Source organism: Poromitra crassiceps, assembly GCF_964638095.1.
Source record: "Poromitra crassiceps genome assembly, chromosome: 4".
Lineage (NCBI taxonomy): Eukaryota > Metazoa > Chordata > Actinopteri > Beryciformes > Melamphaidae > Poromitra > Poromitra crassiceps.
Window position 1 is genome coordinate 35,603,434 of NC_139626.1, and position 21,667 is coordinate 35,625,100.

General features: G+C 43.7%; 1 protein-coding gene across 1 annotated transcript; it reads right to left on the reverse strand.

Annotated features, from left to right (window-relative positions):
- Positions 1-9,500: 9,500 nt before the first annotated feature.
- On the reverse strand, positions 9,501-20,044 carry sh3gl2a (SH3 domain containing GRB2 like 2a, endophilin A1). Its single transcript, XM_083634950.1, has 7 exons — positions 19,976-20,044; positions 19,547-19,690; positions 18,446-18,579; positions 17,698-17,859; positions 16,894-17,000; positions 15,709-15,836; positions 9,501-11,757 (listed from the first exon to the last, which is right to left on the reverse strand). Exons 1-7 carry the CDS (start codon positions 20,019-20,021, stop codon positions 11,561-11,563), a joined length of 918 nt encoding a protein of 305 aa, XP_083491076.1. The 5' UTR covers positions 20,022-20,044; the 3' UTR covers positions 9,501-11,560.
- Between the last annotated feature and the right edge of the window lie 1,623 nt (positions 20,045-21,667).

Sequence of the window (21,667 nt, forward strand, 5' to 3'; positions counted from 1 at the left end):
ATGGGCTGTGCTTGCAGGCTAACAGACCGAGGCACCCGCTGGCTGTCATGCATAGAGAGGTTTGAGCAGCACAATGGTACTGTATGGGTGTGACCGTCTCCAGGATTACTGACAGAGAATAGACCCAGAAACGGACAGGTTCCACTGCCTGGCGCTGACAAACTCCTCCTCAAGCCCGGCTGGGAAAAACCTTCTTGACCTTTCACTGTGACTTCAACATTAGAAAGCAGGCCATCAAAGGCGTTTGAGACCAGCAGAAAATGTCTGGTTTATATTGAGGCTATCTTCTTTAGTTAAAATTGGCTAAGTGGGTGGTGTCTGTGGCGGTGTCAGGCACGATTGTCATCAGTCATCATCAGTGATGTCACTTGAGCCATTGTGAGGTCATCAGTGATGTCACTTGACCAATTGTGATGTCATCATTGATGTCACTCGAACAATTGTTGTGATGTCATCAGCGATGTCACTCGAGCAACTGTGATGTCATCAGTGTCTTTTTAGTTAAAATTGGCTAAGTGGGCTCTGTGGTGGTGGTGTCAGTCTCCAGAGTCTCCACCCTAGGAATCGAGCGGCATAGCTTTTGAGCAGGAATTTTGTTTAAAAAGGTAATTATGCTGATTGTACTGAGTAATGTTGTGTAAATTGCTAAATAAATAAATCAAATAATGTTGATGTTGAATAATACTTTAAAGGTGTTAGGTTTGAGCTAGTTCCCCCTGGTAAAATAAAAAATAAGAAGTTAAAAAGTGAGTTGAACACCTTATTAACACCTTGTTTTCTATTTATTCTTAAAGGAACACTCCACCCATTTTCAACCAGCTTTGTATCATTAGAACATCAGTAGTATATCAGAAAACTGTAAACGGTTTTGAAGTCTGTCATTTAATTTGACAGTTATTGAGTGTTAAAGTGTGGACCAGTGACATCACTGGTCCACACTAACTCAAATTAATAACTCATTAACTCAAATCAACTCTCAATAACTGTCAAACTAGATGAATGACTTCAAAACCGTTTACAGTTTGAGAGTTGATTTGAGTTAATGAGTTATTAATTTGAGTTAGTGTGGACCAGTGATGTCACTGGTCCACACTTTAACACTCAATAACTGTCAAATTAAATGACAGACTTCAAAACCGGTTACAGTTTTCTGATATACTACTGATGTTCTAATGATACAAAGCTGGTTGAAAATGGGCGGAGTGTTCCTTTCATTTACTTTGACACATCTCAAGTTAATTGAATTACGACCCTTGATACACACACACACACACAGTGACACCCACCTCCACCCCCCCCCCCCCCCCCCCCCCCCACACACCCCCACACACACATGTTTGTGTATCAACTTTTGTTTGGGACCCTATTTGAATGGACTGATGGATTTGCACACCAAATGTTGTCCCCATTGCTGTGTTTTGCATGCTGTGTGGCTGCTCTTTAACCCAGCACCATTTGTCATGAAAGGCCTTTCTCTGCTTCACTGTTGGCTCACACTTCCACAAGACAAACCACTGTGGAGAATGTATGACCAGGAGGAACAGGAAGTCAACACAGTGCCAACTAGTGATTATTCAGCTCATAAGCCCATGTTAGTCAATAATGTCCCTAATTATCTATTATGACTATCTATTATTAAGCCTAGCTTATCATCTCATCTATTTAACTACTGCCTATCAACCATTACCGCACCTGATGGCATAGGAGTCTGTTTCAAAGGTTGCATAGTCAGCAAAGACCTGGGAAACAACTTTAGAGTTTTTGCACCCGGTTTTGGAGGTCTTCCAGAAATGATTGGATTGATTAACCCTTTTCAAATCTGGTAATTTCAGTCTAAGATTGTATAAGTTTATTAGTGGAAATGCCCACTGAGAATAATATTAATTTAGGTATGAAAATTATCAAATTGACAGATATTGCATATCAGTGGCAGCTTTAGTCCAAAATATCTGTATTAACCTAGCCTGATAGTATTGACCCTCAACAAGGGCAACTCCGGCCCAGGACCACGTGCGTCGTGTAGCAACAAGCAGGCGACCTCATACAACTCAAGCCCATTCGAGGCATCTTTCAACAGCCCAAGTTTGGCACTGATGACATCACTGATGTTGTTAATTTGTACCACTTCAAGTCTTGCATTCACTGCATTCTTTATGATGCACTTCTAAGGTGAATTAATTGAATTGCTCAGGATATGATATGAAGATATGGCCTACAGTGAAAAGGATATTTCATGTCTTGTATTTTGTTGTTGTTGTTACTGATGTTACTCACAGTGCTACCGCAGCCCACACGCACGCCACGCACGTACGTACGCACACACACACACATACGCACACACACGTGTGCGCAGGCGCGCGCTGCGCGTGCAGGATCTCCCCCTCGGATTCCGATGTAAAGCCTGAATGACAGAGACCCTCGGTGCTGGTCGAGGGGCCGGAAACAATCTCAGACTGCGTTCACTCTCCTGCAGACCTGACAGACAAGCACGGCGTCAGACCACCGGAGAGAGACCCTCATGCCGTGATGAACAAATATGCAAGGACACACACACACACACACACACACACACACACACACACACACACACACACACACACCCACACACACACACACACACACACACAGCCTCTTCCCCACTGACAATTACAGGCTCTGTATAGTCCCCGCCTCCCTCTTTCCCTGCTATAGCTGCCTGACCTGTCTTTCTGCCTCGTTTGTCATCTCCAATCACTTGCTCTTTGAGCGCGCCTGACAGACAGGGGTATTAGCTGCCTCTGTCTGGTGTTGAGAGCCGCCTTCCTGCTGAATAGAGAAACTATGTAAGAACGCCACAGGGAAACATGTAATGACACACACTGGCACACTCCCACCTACAGCTGCTGCAGAGCGTGCTGTGTGTATGTGTGTGTGTGTGTGTGTGTGTGTGTGTGTGTGTGTGTGTGTGTGTTTGCGTGTGTGATGTCAAATCTTTTCTTGATTTATCCATTTTCTTTGTTTGGCTTTAATGTCTCTTTCCACTGCCCTTTATTTCTACTTTCATAAACTTTTTCTCTCTCTCCATCTGGAGAAATCCATCTACCTTTTTATCTGGCGTGAGAGAGACATGGAGAGAGACAGAGAGAGACATGGAGAGAGAGGGAGGGAGAGAGAGAGACATGGAGAGAGACAGAGAGAGAGAGAGACATGGAGAGAGAGAGAGACATGGAGAGAGAGGGAGAGAGAGAGAGAGACATGGAGAGAGACAGAGAGAGAGAGAGACATGGAGAGAGAGAGAGAGAGAGAGAGAGAGAGACATGGAGAGAGACAGAGAGAGAGAGAGACATGGAGAGAGACAGAGAGAGAGAGAGACATGGAGAGAGACAGAGAGAGAGAGAGACATGGAGAGAGACAGAGAGAGAGAGAGAGACATGGAGAGAGAGGGAGGGAGAGGAGAAAGAGTGTTTAGGTGGCGATGTGGGGGTATGTGGAAATATGCAAACCTTAAAAGTAACTAGACACTCTCAGTGGTTCTCAAAGTGGGGTCCAAGCACCCCCAGGGGTCGTTGAGGGGCATTTTGCGCGGTACGCACGCTCGATTCCTAGGCTCGCCTGCTGCGCGGGCTCGCTACCTCGGCAGCTGCACAGCCTCACCCGTCCTACAGCTTGACTAGCTGGCCCTGCAGCTCGCATTCGCAGCTCAGCCACTGCACGGCCTTGCCGGCAGCTCGGCTGCTGTGTGGCCTTGCCTGCCCTATTGGCGCGCGTCTCCCTCAGTCTCTCTCTCCTCTCTCCCTCAGTCTCTCTCTCTCTCTCCTCTCTCCCTCAGTCTCTCTCTCTCTCTCCTCTCTCCCTCAGTCTCTCTCTCCCTCTCCTCTCTCCCTCAGTCTCTCTCTCCCTCTCCTCTCTCCCTCAGTCTCTTCTGCTTCTTTTTGGTGTTTTATAGCAGTTGGCATCCTCAATGTCGCATTACTGCCCTTTTCTGGATCCATCCATCCACTGTTTCCCTGCCGAGAGCTTGCTCTCTTCTTCTTCATCTTTGGTGTTTTATGCCACCCGGCATCCCTCACCTCCTCCTTCTGGTCTCCCTCAGTCTCTCTCGTGAGCCTCCTCAGTCTCTCCCGTGAGCCTCAGACTGATGACATCATCAGTGATGTGAATTTATGACATCACTGATGATGTCACAGTGGTTTATGACATCACTGATGATGCCATCAGTGGGACAGACAGAAACACAGAGCCCCTATACTGATGATGATGATGAACAGTAAAAGTGTCCTGTAAGCCCATATGGGCTGGGCTTCATTGGAAGCATGACACTTAAATAAAGAAAAATCAATCAATCAATCACGATTTCAGACGGCAGCCCGTCTTTTATTGTCACACGAACACACTACAACACATGCATGCGGCCACTCACGCTGACGGTGGCCGGTGAAATATATCCTCTGCATTTGACCCATCCAGGCTTGTCCTTTCCTCCAGGGGGCAGGCCAGGAGCAGTGGTCGCTATTTCTTTCCAGCGCCCGGGGACCTTCATTGGACCAACTTCAGATGTTGTCGTCACTGGTCGGATGACGATCTTCTGCATGTTTTTAGTGGGGGGTTATGTACGGAGGAACCCCCTGGGGGGTACGGGGAGAACATGCAAACTCCACACAGAAAGGCCCTTTCGACGAGATAGCCCACCTGGGCAGTAGCCACTGAAGATATGGCGGGGTCACAACTCCAGCGCCCACAGCGTCCCAGGTGAGAATCGAACCCAGGACCTTTGAGCTGTGAGGCGACAGCGCTTACCACTGCACCACCGTACCCCAATCAATCATGTACAGAGTTGGGGTCCGTTACTCAAAAAAGTAATATATTACACATTACACATTACTTTCAAAAAAAGTAATGCCTTACTTTACTTGATTACTCCCTGGAGAAAGTAATTCGTTACACTACTCGTTACATTACTTTTGCGTTACTCCTGAGATGCATTGTCACGTAATTTGCCAGTTAACAATACAACATTAATCCTTACATATATGCCCATATATTAGCACAAATCTCTATCGTAATAAGGTAGGTTGCAAAACTTTTCCTGTCTGATGGTGGCTGTCCGTTCCCTGCCATCTGTATTTTGCTCAATATGTTTCTGAAAAATGGCGATTTCATTCTACTGTTGAAACTGGCAACATTTCCTCTACCATGTAGGAGGAGGCAACACGCCTGTCCATCTCTGATTTTGATGTTACCTGGTGAAAAGCAAGCTGTTGCTGCTTGCTTGGGGTCGAGGCAGGCGACTCAGCTTGGGTCTGCAAGACTGCAACCAGCTTTGTGTTAGCATGTTTCCACTGCAGATGCTTTGAGAGGTTTATGTCGTAGTAGGCTACCGTAGCTAGCTGCTTCTGTCCAGGGCGTTTGCAGTTTCACATTCTTGTCCTTCCGCGCAACAAAAACTTGTTGTCGAAGACGGCGCTTTTTGGCAGATTGCTGGCAGACTATTACGGAACATACGCACTGCGCCCACTTCACTAGAAGAAGTTGTATTTACAAGGGGTATTTACAGACCCCATCGCTGTATGTGGGTTTCTCTTATGGTTTACGTTTACATTTAATTTAATTTAATTTAGTCCAATATTCAGATATTCCAGAATTGCATGTTGTGTTAAAATACATATTATTTATATCTAACACTCTTTAGCCTGATTTAATTGTAAAACAGAGTGTAAAAAGTTATGCAAAGCCTTCTGGGAAATTTGACCCGTGGAAGAGGAAAGTGGGCGGAGTTCCCAGCATGCCCTGGGGGTACTGTGTTTTTGTGTCAATTGTTTGTTTGTCAATGTGTTTTGGAGGTTAAAATGATTTATTGTTCTATATGCATGATGTTAGTTATCTGATAACTGATGTGTCGACTAATAGTGCTGTTCTGCATGCTAATACAAAGTTGAAATGTTGGCACCATGGGTGATTCTGCTGTGCAGTTAAGTGACCCGTCTGATGGGACACAGGATCTGCTATTAAAACGGAGATCTTTTCTCTCTATACTTATCTTGCTAGTACGCATGTAACGAGGTAAGCGTTTGATTAGTAACTGTAATGTGATTACTGCACTTAGGTACAGTAGTGCTTTACACTACTCGTTACCAACAAAAGTAATGTGATTACAGTAACGCGTTACCCCCAACTCTGATCATGTATGACTATTTTGGTGATGGGTTTCATACACTTTCTGTAATAAAACGCCGAAAAGCAAAAGTCTTATCAGATGAGGGACCCTGGGACAAAATCTTATCAAATTGGGGGTCCGTGGTCTAATTTGTGTTAGTTTAGGGGTCCTTGGTGTGGAAAAAGTTTGAGAACCACTGCTCTATACATTTTGATCATCGCTACTTTTGGAGTACTTTTAAAACCCTATAATTAAGTAACTTATTTTGACATAATAGTAGTTCATTCATGGAGTTTCCATCAGTCACATACTTCTACTTGAGCATGATATTCCAGTGTTGGCTCTGCCTCTGTAAACATGTCTGTAACTGGTACGGCTGTGTTGCGGTGTGCTGCGGTCTGGGGCTGGCCAGGAACACATGCAGACTGCCATTCATGCATTCAGCTGATTCAAGTGTCAGATATGATGGAGTAGCCAGCTGCCGTGCCAGTTTAAGCTTGCCATGGCTGACTAGCCCACTGGCTGACTACGAATCATCTTCTTCTCTCCACACGCAAACCTCCATGAATCACTGTGTGGACAAGAGGTGATCCAGCTCCTGCAGCCAGGCCAGTTTGGCTAGATTTCACAATAGGGCACCGACATCAAAATGACGGTCCTGGTGGAAAACAACACAATCAGACATGACTAAGCATCAAGCATCATCGCTTGCCTCTTTCTCCTCGGAGGTGGATAATCATCAGTTCAACATACTATAAGCAGTTAGTACATATTTAATCAGCCCTTAGGCGGAAAATTGTTTCAAAAGACCTGATGAAATGTGTTCAATCATGGTCATGGGATGGGACCATCTGCCTTGCGAGCTTTGTCACAATTTCTCAGCAGCCTGTGTGTGTGTGTGTGTGTGTGTGTGTGTGTGTGTGTGTGTGTGTGTGTGTGTCCACATCCGTAACACACGGGCCGGCATGGGCAGACACACACGCTGGCTGTGGAGGAGTTGCTGGCGCGGCGTCCAAGCAGGCCACCCACCAGGAGACAGGGCCTGCTGTGGAATGCTTTTTACTGGATTGCTCGTCTTGTCTCCCCCTACCACCTCCACCCCCCTCCCCCCACAGCCTACTGTGTGTGTGTGTGTGCGTGTGTGTGTGTGTGTGGGCATGTGTCAGAAGTGCCATTACACTTGGAGAGAGATTGTATGTACGTGAAGACGGCTGTTGTGTTTTGTGCGTTAAGTGAATGTTTTTGGACTCTGTGCGGCAGGACTTTCCATGCAGACTGTGACCACCAAGGTTGGTCATTCTCTTTCATCCACCTGCTGACAGACTAGTCAAGGCAACAACTGTGAGAGAGTGCGTGTAGCCGTGTCAAAATACAGCAAGCCGACTACTACTGACTGAGATCCTCCATGTTCAGCACTATAACCTTTCTACCACTAGAGGATGCTTGATCTCTTTTCAGCATCGTGTGCAAGCCAAGATCACGGGCAAACAGCATTTGATGGGAAACGCCCTATATCCACAATATCCACCTGTACACATATCACAATGCCAACTTCTGTACCTTGTGGTTGGCATAGGTGTTTTTAGACTTGTCTTACCTGTACCATCTCAAACAATGTACAATGTGTCAATATTTGCTGTGATCGGTGGAGTGTCTGGCCACAGGGCGTGTGACTGTAAGGACGACACGCTTGCATGAGTTGTCAAATTGAGTACAGTAGCGCCCCCAATACTGGATCAATGTCAAGGGAGATGTGGGTGTATGTGTGCGTGTGTTGCCGGGTACAAGGTGGAGAGTGTGGGTTCAACTGTGTGCATGAAAAGAGGGTGTAGCCGGGTTGACTGGTGGTGACAGATAATGGGTGGGGACCGCAAGGTGCCAGCCCAGGTGTGATGTTAACTGTCATATAGCAGCGGCTTATCTGATCTGCTGACATGTCCTGCTACCCACTGCAGGAATGACAGTATACGCATCGACATCAACAAGACACAGCTCGTACCCAAGCAATGTAACAAGGTGTCATGTTCATTTCCCCAATGAAAAATTACTATAATAATACTCCTATACTGTGTCTGTATTGCTTAATAGTAACGGTTACCAGACTGCGTTTTATATTTATTTTTTAGCTCCAGTGATATTTCCTACCACAGAATGTTGTTGTTGTAAATTTGGACTTATAGCTGCATGATTCTAAAATGTGTCAGATGTTATGAAGGTCATGCAAAAATGTAAGCTCCGTTTATCCCAACTTTCATAACATATCCAGCCTTTAAAACGTTCCAGCATCTTGGAACATAATGCAAAATGCAAAACATTATTAATCTAATTTAAGGTACAAATGAGGTTTTCTTATCAGACCCATTTTTCCATGCAAGAGGACAATTAGGAAAATTAGTAATGCACCTATTTTTCACCATTTGCTAAATTAAGTCCTCCCTGTTGTGTGCTCTCCATATTTTGTAAACAAAACAGTTAGCTAACTAAATATAATAATGGCAAAATTACTGCTTATCAAGGCATCTAATAGCTTCACAAACCACTTGGTGTAAATGCATTATGCAAAGCTTCTCATAAGAGATCTCTTACTGCCATTATTTTCTTACTTTGTGCTCAAATCCACAGAGATGGATGGGGGGCTCACCAGGGCAATAACCATATTTTGCTATTTATTTCAATAAATTACATTTAATTTTATCATCACATTTTTTTTACATCAAGCATACTGTCTTGTAATCCAGTGCAGGAATGAAAGAAAACCAACCAAAAATAATCCAAAGACAATCATGTGCAGCACAGAGAATCCCTCCCTTCACATTGCTTCTGGATAATTATTGAATATATTGTATATATACATCTATATGTGTATACTTTATCACAGTTACAAAAATAAGATACATTACTGTAGATGCGCGACTATACACACACACACACAAGGTGAAAACAAAACACAGAAAAGCTGTACAGTCCTCATTGAGGGCAAAGACACACACAATTGTTTAAAAAAAAACGAGAGAGAAAAAGAAATAATTATACAGCCTTAAAAAAATAAATGCATGGCCACTTCAAGCTAAATCATTATTTTCCCCCAGCCAACAAATGTTACTTTCAGTTATAAGTTGTGCTTGCCTTTAGGGAATAACAACACTTAACATGGGCTTCTCAGTTGGTTTTGAATTGGCATCAATACTGTTATTCTATCTAATGAATTGGTCCATTTTTAGTGTTGAAATGAACACCGTCAGAAACGGTTTATTGCATTCCTCAGAACTGTAGGTCCCCTGTGCATACTGTGTATATTATGCAAAACTAAATACACAACCCCCCCCCCCCCCCCATGCACACACAACATCATCACATGATGGCTGAAACTAGAGTATTGCAGAGTAGAGTACTGCAGACATTATTGTCCCCATACTCACAGATTGCTTTGCAGAAGGGTAATACATTGCTGGGCAACCTGCTGGAGTTGACATCTGTGAAATTGCAGTGAATAAAAAAACACGGAGCTAATGTGCCTACAGCAGCAGCTAACTGCTCGGCTGCATTAATGTGCCTACAGCAGCAGCTAAATGCTCGGCTGCATTAATGTGCCTACAGCAGCAGCTAACTGCTCGGCTGCATTAATGTGCCTACAGCAGCAGCTAACTGCTCGGCTGCATTAATGTGCCTACAGCAGCAGCTAACTGCTCGGCTGCATTAATGTGCCTACAGCAGCAGCTAACTGCTCGGCTGCATTGATGTGCCTACAGCAGCAGCTAAATGCTTGGCTGCATTAATGTGCCTACAGCAGCAGCTAACTGCTCGGCTGCATTGATGTGCCTACAGCAGCAGCTAACTGCTCGGCTGCATTAATGTGCCTACAGCAGCAGCTAACTGCTCCGGCTGCATTAATGTGCCTACAGCAGCAGCTAACTGCTTGGCTGCATTGTATTGTATACTAATCAGAGTTGCTTTTTAATATTAATGCATCGGTTGCAGGAGAGTCTGGATCCTTTGGAACCACACAATACTGCATACTAGCATGCAGCTGGTTAGGGGAGATAAAGCAGTGTATGTATCCAATAACTTCTCTTCCCATTGAGCCATTTTGCGAACTCCTTATAGTCCTTTAGAAAGCATCTCACCCAAAAGATTGTTGGCTAGGTGTAGTTTTATCTTATTCCATAGCTAAACTACCAAACACTATCTAACAGGGATTCTGATGCAGCAAAAAAAACAAAAAAACAAACTGTGCCTTAGCAGTAAATTCCTATAAGTTATTATATCACAATACATCAACCATTTTCACAAATATTTCCAAGTCGCTGATAAAATACACATCGGAGGATTGAAACCTATTTGATATTGAGCAAACGCACCAAGTTTTTCTTACGTCACTTCAAACATCTTAAACTTCACAATTTGTTTTTTTTTTGCGATTCATGTTTACCACTTCACTGATCACTGGCTCAAAAATGTAATGTAACATACTTAAGAATACAATTTTACCCCTTTGATTAAAAATACCAAAGAACTATAGATTGCAAGCTTCACCCTCTGGATAGTATTGAGGAGATCTGCCACCTCGCTGTGTTGAAATCTTGAAGCAAAATGCAGAGTTGATTCAGGGAACTTTGGTATCTAAATCACATAATTATGACCAATCACACGCACATGTAGATCTGTTCAGAAAATACTTACTGTGTTACTAATGTTGGTTGTTAGTTTATAATCTAGATGGATTTGTCTACAACCATTGTCAAACTCTGAATAATTAAAGAACAGATGTGAGGACATCCTTCGGACAGTCTTTAGAGCATGAAATGCACATGGTCTCTCCAAGAGACTCTCCGAGCATGCCAACAGAGGATTACCATTAAAAAGAGGAATAATTAAACATAACAAGTCAGCTCAAACATATCTTGATAGGATAAAACATTAACATTTGAAAACATGCTTGACCTACGGGTACAGTCTCTAACAAACATGAAACACGTGGACCACATTTTTCCAGTATGTGACAATGAGAAAAGGCGCCATCTAGAGGTTTCCACAAAGTACAGTGAATATGAGAAACTGTGATTTTTGAAAAAAGCGTTTTGGAAAAACTCACGACAGACTAACAGCCAAGGTAAACCTAGACAAAGCCAGGGCAGAAATGGATCAAATGACTATGGAAGCCTGAAGATAACTCCTGGGCGGGTACTTTGAAAGTTTTTTTTGCACACTCAACTGGTGCATACACCATGCTTTTTGTTCAGCTTCGTCAATCTCATTCATACCTTCGTCATCGTCGTTGCGGTTTTTTCCTCCATTCAGCGGAGTAAGGGTGGTTGGTAGGAATGTTTAGGAGGAGGAGATTGGGAATGCAGGGAAACTGGAAGCTGGGAATTGCTTTGCTGCCATCGTAAACGCGGCTGGTTGTCATGCCGGGGCGGTCCCTCTGTCCTAATGGGGCAGGGGCACCAGGATATCCACGTAGTTGACAGGGAAGAAGCCTGAGTTGCCGTGCAACATGCCCTCGTACCAGTTGTCGTCGATCTTGTTGGTCAGGGTGATGATGTCACCCTCCTTGAAGCCTAGCTCGCCCTCGTTCTCGGGGTCGAAGTCATAGAGAGAGCGACAGCACGGCTGGTCCATGGGGGCTGGAGAACGGGAGAGCGAGTCGGAGAGATAAGAGGAGAACAGGAGAGTTAGAGGAGCAGCGAGGTACACAGTGGGATACAGTACATACAGTAGATAAGAGGCATAATGATATAGAGATAAAATCGTATCTCTTGTGAAAGGCTCACCTGGAGACCTGGCTGAAAGAGAGAGAGAGAGTGAGTGTAAGAAGCAGAGAATGGGTTGAGGAGAGAAGAGGAGACAAGGCAAAGGAGAGAGGCATAAAACAGGTGGTAAATGATCATCATATTATGCATACAAACTAAAAAAATAAAAAATAAGAAATTAAAACACACATTGGGCAACCGATGACAAAAAGAGGGACAGAAGAGAAAGCAGACCAGGGGTGGACTGCAGACAAGCTGCACTGCAACCAACAATGAAAAATACAGAAAATTACCAATTTTTGAGAATTGGGACAAATCATGTCTTACCAAAAAAACTTAAAATCTTACAATTATTACGTATCAACACACCATTTCCATATTTTTTGGGGTGAAAACTGATTTTTAAAATATTTATACGGTATATGGTAGGATTTTTTTTGGTCTGCTCTCTTTCTTTCTTTTACTTCTAAACTTTCCATGTGCAAGAAAACACCTTTGTCCCAGACAAGATTTCACAACATCAAACAATTAAAATGTGTTAAAAAAATACCTACTGATAATATACTGTAGGGGTAAACATGTACTATTATAATCATCAAAATGTTGGCCCTTTAAAGTTGTGTCCCAGATTTCTGTCAACTCTCGTAATTTAATCAGGCATAAAAAGGGTTCGCTATATCTTAAGGACCCCTGTCTCACATGCTGGTTTCAAAAAGGCGGCACACGAGATCTCCCCCCCTCCCCCCAGGATGGGCACGGGATGACTTCAACTCAGAACTAACAAAATTAATTAATAAATATACAAACAAATATATAAATAAATCATTTTATAAATAGTTTTAAATTGTGTGTGGTGTTAATCACCCCCTCCCCCCCCAAACAAAAGTTTTGTCCCAATTCTCAAGAATGAGTGAAATACATATCAAAGTCAACATTCAATATGCAGCAGTAGATACTGACTGAAAAAATGTGAATAAAAGGATAAGAGTGATGATGAGATATTGCATCTCTTCCCAATTCACTCTTGGCTCACCTGGGGATCTTGCTGCGAAGGAGGAAGAAAGCAAAGGGGAAGAAGAGCAGACGTGTTTGTGTTTCATAGAAGAAGAGCAGACGTGTTTATGTTTCATAGAAGAAGAGCAGACGTGTTTATGTTTCATAGCATTTGCCAGATGATAAATTGGGAGACGGATAAATGATAGATGGATGGATGCAGCAACGAAGAGGGCACTCATCACAGAAAAGAAAAGAAAAGGCACGCGTTAGAAAACAGATTGAAAGACAGAGGCAGCAAACACAGGAAGACACTGATGGATCAGGAGATTGAAAAAAGAAAAAAACAGAAAAAGCAAATGCTTTCCCCACTGGATAAAAAAAAAATATATTGTTGGTTCGCCCGCTCTTTGTTCAGCATGCGGACAGCACTTGTGTTTTTCTGCTATTTTGTTTACGTCCGGCATATCTGGAGCAATACATGAACAGTATCATCGCAGTGCAACAATTTGGTTGGTTGGTTAGTTATGATTATGGTTATATTAGACAGAATAGAAAAAGAGAACAAGAGCGTCTGAGTGATGGAAGAGATATTGTTCTATCTCTCCCGGGATTCACTATTGGCTCACCTGGGGACCTTGCTGCAAAGAAAGGAAGGGTGAGGGGAAAGCGGTAGAAGTGATGTGAGTTTTTGCTATAGACTGCAAAATACTCTGTGATGAGCACACAGAGAAACACAGAGAGGAAAAGGGTACTTTGACTGAGGCTCACCTGGAGACCTTGCCTGGCCTAGAAGAATAAACCAAAATCATACGGGGAAAGAGAAGAGTGTCTGTTTGTATTTGCTTGTTCTTGATTGATGGATATACTGAGCAGTTAGCCTGGTAAAAACCATCCGGATCACATGATCACACATTCTGTTTCGCTCTACCTATCAGTCTGGACTCCCAGTCGTCCACAGTGATTTCAGTGGGCGGGAGTACGTGCCTTGACAGACAACTCCTTCAGCCAATCAGCGTCACCAAATCCAATCCAATTCCACTCAGAAGAACGGCGGCAACGTCTTTTCTGCTGAGAAACTCCACTGCTGTATACTCTAGTTCTTGTTTAATTGTTGTTACTGAGTCTATTTCTGTAATAAATGCACTTATGGCTGTATTTAATCTACCTATGTTAATTGATTGGCCTGTCAACTACGACGCAGGTCCCTGATTGGCCCGTGACAGACGGGCCAGAACCAAACAGAAGTGACGTTCAGAGTTCATGTGATCAGGCTGGTTTACCAGACTACTGAACAGTATGGACAACTTGAAATCATGGTGAAGAGAGCTGTCAAAACCAAAAGATACAGCTAGCAAATATAAAACATAAAAATGCATACTGACATAGTGAAGATGAAAGGAAAGAGAATCAATGGATTGATAGATAGAAATCAGTTTTAAGATGGGATGTCCAGTCCAGAAACTATCATTTACAGGTAATACTAATACAAATTTGACTTTTGTAACTCAAGATCAGATCATCTTTTTAAAATTTAAGGTCCACTTATGAATTTTACACAAGTTCAAAGGTCCAGAACAATGCCAGTATGGTGGTTTGAATCAGTGGAGAAATGTTTGCCTATAACCAAATTGTTCGCTGGTCAAACTGCTGCTACAGTATAAGAGATTTTAACAATGTTCAACGTGGAAAATCTAGATCCACCTCGATGTGTGGGACCAAACATCGTGGGGAACCTTTGCTGCAGTAGCTTTGAAAAAGGTTGCAGAAATTATGTGCAATTCCAAAACCCCCATTTTGTGCCAAGTCTCGCCGTTACGTTTAGGCATGGGGAGTGATGATTGGTTAGGTTTAGGCATGAGGAGTGATGATTGGTTTGGTTTAGGCATGAGGGTTAGGGCGATTGTTTAGGGTTAGGGTAAAATATCAGGGTAAGCCAATCAGAGGCAGGGCGGGACTTTGGGGAAAAATAACACAAACAAAGCAGAGCAGTGTTTGTTGCCAGGTAACAAAAGTAGCGTTGAGTTGTTCTCTTGAGAAGTGACCCATGATGCTCAGATTTTTTCCACTCAAGTTGATCTACTTTCAAGTCTTTGCACGACCAAACCACTGCAGAAAAATCTGTCATGAACTGCGCGTATGAAATAGTGGCATTTTGACACACACACACATGCACGCAGATCCGTGAAACAAAAAATCAAGCTCTGCAGTATCACACATGCGGTCACGGCCTCGCGCACACAACTAAATGCACGTTCAATCACACAAAGTGTTGGACACTAATGTGACACAAGGTCCGGTCCGGATTAATTCGTAGTTCGGTCCGGAGTTTGAGAAGCCCTGCTCTAGATCAACTAAAATGTCTCCCAGCACATCTCCTATGCCAGGCATGTCCAAAATCCGGCCCTGGGGCCAATTTGCGGCCCGCGGACAGATTTTAAGTGGCCCTCGGCTTGTCTCTCAAAATATACTATATGTGGGCCTCCACACATTATTGGTTAATCAAGCAAGTTCAATTTGGATTTTTTCCCTTCACCTAACGATGACAACACTATCATACAGTTTGTACAAGCACCAGGTAGGAACAGCACATGCAGAAGTACAATTGTACAAAGTACAATTGTATGTGATTTTTTATTTTATTTTTTTATAACCCATATGATGCGAGAAGCACCAAGCATTTTCAGATGATCTAATCTGGCCCCCATTCAAAAAGGTTTGGACACCCCTGTCCTATGTGATGCCCTAATGAGATACAAGAGCCTGCCATGTAGGTACCAGGGCTAGTTTGTGGACAGGACCAGTGATGTTGGTGCGTATCTTGGGGCTCACCTGGCGAGCGAGCCGCGCTGCTGCCGTGGATGCCTCCATTGTGGTTCTCACTGATGGAGGACAAGTCCAGGGACGTACGTGGTTTAGGAATGAACTCTTTCCTGGGTTTGTCAGAGGCGTCCCTTACCCTGCAATGTGAGATACACAGACACCCTCAAAGCACGTGTGATAAGAGACAAACCTTCATGACGACAGATTCCTTTGGCTTAAGAAGGTCAGCAATTTGGATGAATTGGGGAATGACCGGGTCAAATGTGTGTCCCATCTGTTTGAAATTCTACATACTGTATCATTAAAAGTATAGTGAAGAACTCGTTACACTGCTCTTTAACTCATTGAGTGCCAATGACGTCTAAAGACGTCAATTCAAATAGTAACGTACAGTGCCAATGACGTCTAAAGACGTCAATTGCGTTTTTTGACGGTGGGACGTGGATCAAAGCGTGATGCATCTCCTGTAAAAATATGGGGGATGTTGAAAGTGTATAAGCTATTTTACGGACCCATTAGGTGGCGACAGTGCTCTCTGCAGTGGAAAATTCAGAGCAGAGAGCCACCAGAGACACTCCCACGGAGGAGGAGTTTGCAGTTGAGGGGGGTGGGGCACGCAGGGCACCATTCAACACCGACCCAGACAGCAGGCTCGATGGACAGATTGGCAAACACAAGCTAGAATATCTGATGCCCACCAGCAGTAAATCAAGACCAGCAAGAAGGCCAGCGCTGCTGGTTGCAGCTAAAAAAATATATTTTGCCATCAAAATTCCTTTGTTTTCGCTCTTTTATTGAAGGAAATTATTTTTGAGGTGTCACTGCATCAGAAAATATTAGCTTCAGAGTCAGTGATGTGCTTGAAATGCTTCATTTCACAAAAGGCTCATTATCTCAGCTTCTAGTTTGAAACGTCTGTTTTTGGTGAAATCAACCTATCTTCTCCGGCTGATAACTAAAGAACGGAAAATGATATCAATAAACTTTTTTTTTTGCTGATGATACAAGAGAGTCTCATCGTTCTTTGGGCGTGTTCGGTGTTTACATAGTAATATCACACAATATTCTGTGGGTCTTGAGCTATCACTGAAAACGCTCTGAAAGGGCTGGCACTGGGAGCATCCGTTTTCCAAAAGTGGCTGGCACTCAATGAGTTAAAAAACGTAGTTGGGATTGCCAAGTGTGGGCACTCACCGTTCCTCGATCTTACTCTGCAGCTGTGTGAGGATCTCGGCAGACCGGCTGTGGTACTCCACCTGAGCTTGGACCAATGCGGCCAGCTGGCTCACCTGTTCAATTTGCTTTATAAAGAAGAGACACGGGGGCCAGTGTTACGTATGACCGTCACGGCTGCTGGCACACACCACACAAGTGCTGATGACTACAACGTGATAATGTTACAATGCTACTACAGCCCCAGGTGGGTGAGGTTAGCAACAATGTGTTCGACTTGCCTGGTTAAATACGGATTCAAAAAACCTAACAGATGGCTGGTGGGACCATTACAGATATAGGATCGATTGACTGATATTCTTGATTGTAGCATTTTATAACCTTTGTGCTGAAGTCCTTTTTCTTTTCTTTTTACACCACAAAACAATATGGGTTGATGTGGAGTAGTGGAGGGGATTTGGCCTGCCGGCGATTTAGACCGGCAGTATGGAAGAAACATGAGGCATTGGTGAATGTTTGAGACTGGATGTCTACATGACTGTGAATCAATTGCCTTCACTAAGTGTTGTGTTTGTATTGTAATACCTATTGCGAACTTCTTAAATCTTACACCTGACAAATACCCCCAATATTATATATATATATTATAAGTAATATAATAGTGAAACTAATAAAAACGAAACTAAAACTAAACATTTTTAAACAATAAAAACTAAACTGAAACTAGCAAACCGTGAGAGAACTGTGGTAGATTATAATTACAAATGGTACAAATGGTAAAAAGAGTGTAGAGAAGAGAGAGGAGTGACGGGCTGAGGCACATACATCACTCTCCAACAGGTTGAACATGCTGTGCTCGGCAATCTCCTTGGAGTCGTCAAATTTCTCTAGAGCTTGCTTGATCTCGTCCTCTGTCTGTCCCTTGCCCTGACGTTTCTTCTTATAGTCGAAATCCAGACGGCGGCCCTGCATTTTCTTCAGGTGATGCTGCAAAAGAGGCGGAAACAGGTCGGGTTACATGCAATAGGATCGGACAGAAAATCTGAATCAGTAGCAATATAATAGTGAAACTATCATGATCTATCAAGATCATTTTAGATCACTACTCAGTCGCTTCATTAGACCATCAAAGTAAATGGCCATTTGCCATCAAAGTTCTTTGGCCTGCATTTATATAAATGGCCTGCATTTATATAGCGCTTTTATCCAAAGCGCTTTACAATCAGTAGATAGTCTACATTCACCCATTCATACACCGATGGCAGCAGGCTGCCACGCAGGGTGCCTACGGGAGCAAGGAGTGTTAAGTGTCTTGCCCAAGGACACAGCGACAGCAGCTGGGAGGGAGCGGGGATCGAGCCGCCAACCCTTGCGTCATTGGCCGACCCGCTCTACCTCCTGAGCTAAAGCTGCCCCCTTTCTTTCTACTGACAAGTGAGTGATGGCTCAGTGATTCAGTGGTCTGGTAGGAAGACTGATGTCACCGATGCATTTTGCAAGGCAAGAGGAGCGGCTCCGAGTTTTGTCCACAAAGAGTGAGCTGATGCCACATGTACACCGTGTGCGCTCTTACCTGGATCTCCTTGAGATCTTTGTCATGGAGGTTCTGCAGTGGATCAAGGAAGTTCTGCTTGACCTCCATGTCCAGAGCATCCTTAACCTCCCCCAGCTCGCGCATGGCTTCCCCAGCATCGAGCAGAGCAAGGCCTGGAAAACACCCATTTAGACACAAAACGCACATCATTAACACACAGCTCAATGTCAGTGTACACAGCACCAGTAGCTCCATCACTGGCTCTCCTGGGGAATCTAAGCATGTCTGCCTGTGGATACTCCTTGGATGGGAGACCATGCGTCTGGTGCTGGAAGTGGTATTGGAGGACCAGTAGGAGGTGCTCTTCCCTCTGGTCTCATGAATAATCTCCCCAATGTCCCAGAGCAGAGACAGGGACTCTGTCCTGTGAGTGAGCACCGGATTTCAGATGAGACGTTAAACAGAGGTCCTGACTCTCTGTGGTCAACAAAGATCCAATCAGCACTCTTTGCAAGAGTAGGGGTGTAACCCCAGTGCCCTGGGGGGTGTAACCCCGGTGCCCTGGGGGGTGTAACCCCGGTGCCCTGGTTAAATTCCCACACAGGCCTTCCTTCGATCATGGCCACCTAATCATCTCTGGTTATTTAATGTGAATATGTGTGGTGTGTGGTGAATATGTGTGGTGTGTGTATGTGTGGTGTGTGTATGTGTGGTGTGTGGTGAATGTGTGTGGCGTGTGGTGAGCGATCTGGCGCAAACCGTGCATCACATCGGTGGTGGTTAAGTTCCCTCCGATATGTGATGTGCTTTGAGTATCTAGAAAGGCACGATATAAATGCAATCTATTATTTTTATTCGAAAGACACGTTTCAATGTTTGGCCACAGACATTTCTCTCTAAACTGCATTACAATGGCATCAATTGTGCGCTAAATAATGTAAACTGCAGACATCTTGTCCTGAAAACAAGCTCATACATTATTCATGACATTGTTGCTGTCTGTGTCCTTGAGGGAATAAAAGTTAGGCCACAATGTTCCTGTGCAGCCTATAAAAAAAAGTGTCGGCGACTTCGCTCACACTTCCTGAGGCGATACTTTTTTTGTGAGAAGCCTTAATGAGCGCTCCGCCAGAGCCTCACCGAAGTTAGATTCCTCTCCGAGCTCCCTGCCGAACTTCTGCATGGAATCTCCCAGGACGGTCTCGGCCTGCACGTAGCCCGGCCCCTTCTCCTGGCCGCGCATCCTGGACATGGAGTTGATCATGCTCATCCTGGCTCTGGTGGCTGCGGAGGAAAAACTTCAGTCAGCCGCTCATCAAGCCTAAATGTCCTGTTTTCCAGTCAGCCGCTCATCAAGCCTAAATGTCCTGTAGCCATGTTTGACTTTGTAATCAGAAGACACAACGCCCCGAGGCCGCGGTGACAAATCTGACTCGAAAGACCTGATTGTAATAGGTTGTGTGCAGTCAGTCAGTGTGTTGCATTTTAATGCAAGTTTGTTTTGTATGAGTTTCATTTTTAAGAAGAAGAAGAAAGACCTAGCCATCATGGATAATCGGTCTATCTCACCTGGGTTGGGCTGCAGATACTCAGTAGTCTTGGTCATGATGTCCATCACTGCCCTAGTGGTGGTGTCCACCTTCTGTAAGCCAGAATATACAGTAAAACAACAGGTAAGGAGGAGACCGAGAGAAATAGGATTTGAGATAAAAATGTGGATACTAGTAATAAATAAATAAAACACAATGGATGAAAGATAGTGGGAGAGTACAAAATCCAACAGCAGCAAAACACTTTGTTGGTTTATAAACCTGTCGTCTTGCAGAAAATACCTTTATATGTTATTTCCCCAGTATGGTGGAGAGAGGTCAGATGTGCAAAGCTCATAGCTGGGCAGGATTGCTATTGTGCTGCCATTGGAGTGTGATGAGACCTGCCAGGTTCCTACAGCTCTGCACTACTCTCCCTCTGTCTACACAGCACTGGAGCCACTAACATGAACCGCACATGAAACATTTACATTTCAGAATCAATATTCTGTGCTGTGCAGAAGCACTGTAGAGCCCCCTGGCGGCCATGTTGGGAGACAACCATGCAATTCCAGTCTGATTTTCTGCTCGTCTCCACAGCACCTTGGTTAACCTTTGTTATGTGGTTGTTGGCTCCTCCAATAAGGCAGGGAAAATCAGGTCAGTTTAGTTCATTGACTTCCAAAAATCAAGGTAGAAAAACCCAATGAAGATGACCATTGGCATGGATAGATCTCAATCAATCACAAAGACATCAAGTCAGAGACACAGATCCTTTCATATATCTGGTGGTGAGTAACTTCAAATTTAGTCTAGAGTTGCAATGATTAATCAATTAATCAATCAAGTATTAATCTCACCACATGGCCATCTTTGTAGGAAAATAACAGGTTGTAATAAATTAAGAGCTGATTATAGTCAAATGACAACCACAGCCAATGATATGTGTTGAAGGTAAAGCACCTTACAGGGCTTACAGGTACATTTTTGCACATAGCACTGGTGCTACAGAAGTTGATAGTTTTGTAACACAGGCCATACAATTGTAACGCGTATAAAATGTATGTTACATGTCTAAAAACAACTAGTAAAAGTAAATAAGAGTCCGCACACTGAGGTTTCTCGCTTACAGTCAGTTTATTAACGTGGGGCAAAAAGAGAAAATAAATGGGGCAAAAAGAGAAAATATAACACATGGTTTATTTTTTACTTTACCCACTATTAGTATCTTTGACTTTTGTGCTGGTTTTCACACTGGGCTCTCCTTTTTGCAGGCCTATTGGTGTTGCCCAGCAGGTCCCTGATGACTTACTCCCTCATGTGGTGAATGAGCTACCTTTTGGAGATACACCATGTCCAGTCACCAGCTTTTAATTTGTACTTTTTCTATGGGCCTACCTTGTCATCTTTTGTAGGTCTGGGGTTTTGAGTAACCTGTTTTTAATCCTTAATATACATATTTTCTAAATAAACCACATGTTATATTCTCTCTTTTTGCCCCATTTATTTATTCCTGCTACACTGATCTATTCTAGTATTTTCGAATGATCTATTGTTCTTGGGAATGCATTCGTTTAATTTTGTCTGTGGCCAGCTTTCTGCAGTGAAGCCTTTAGCACTTTGTACTTATATATAGACTCATGTATGTTTGTAATATTGGTCTGTAAGATCCTTGATTAGCATCAGTGTTTTCACCTGCCCCTTTCTTTCTCTCCGCCAATTGGATTGAGTT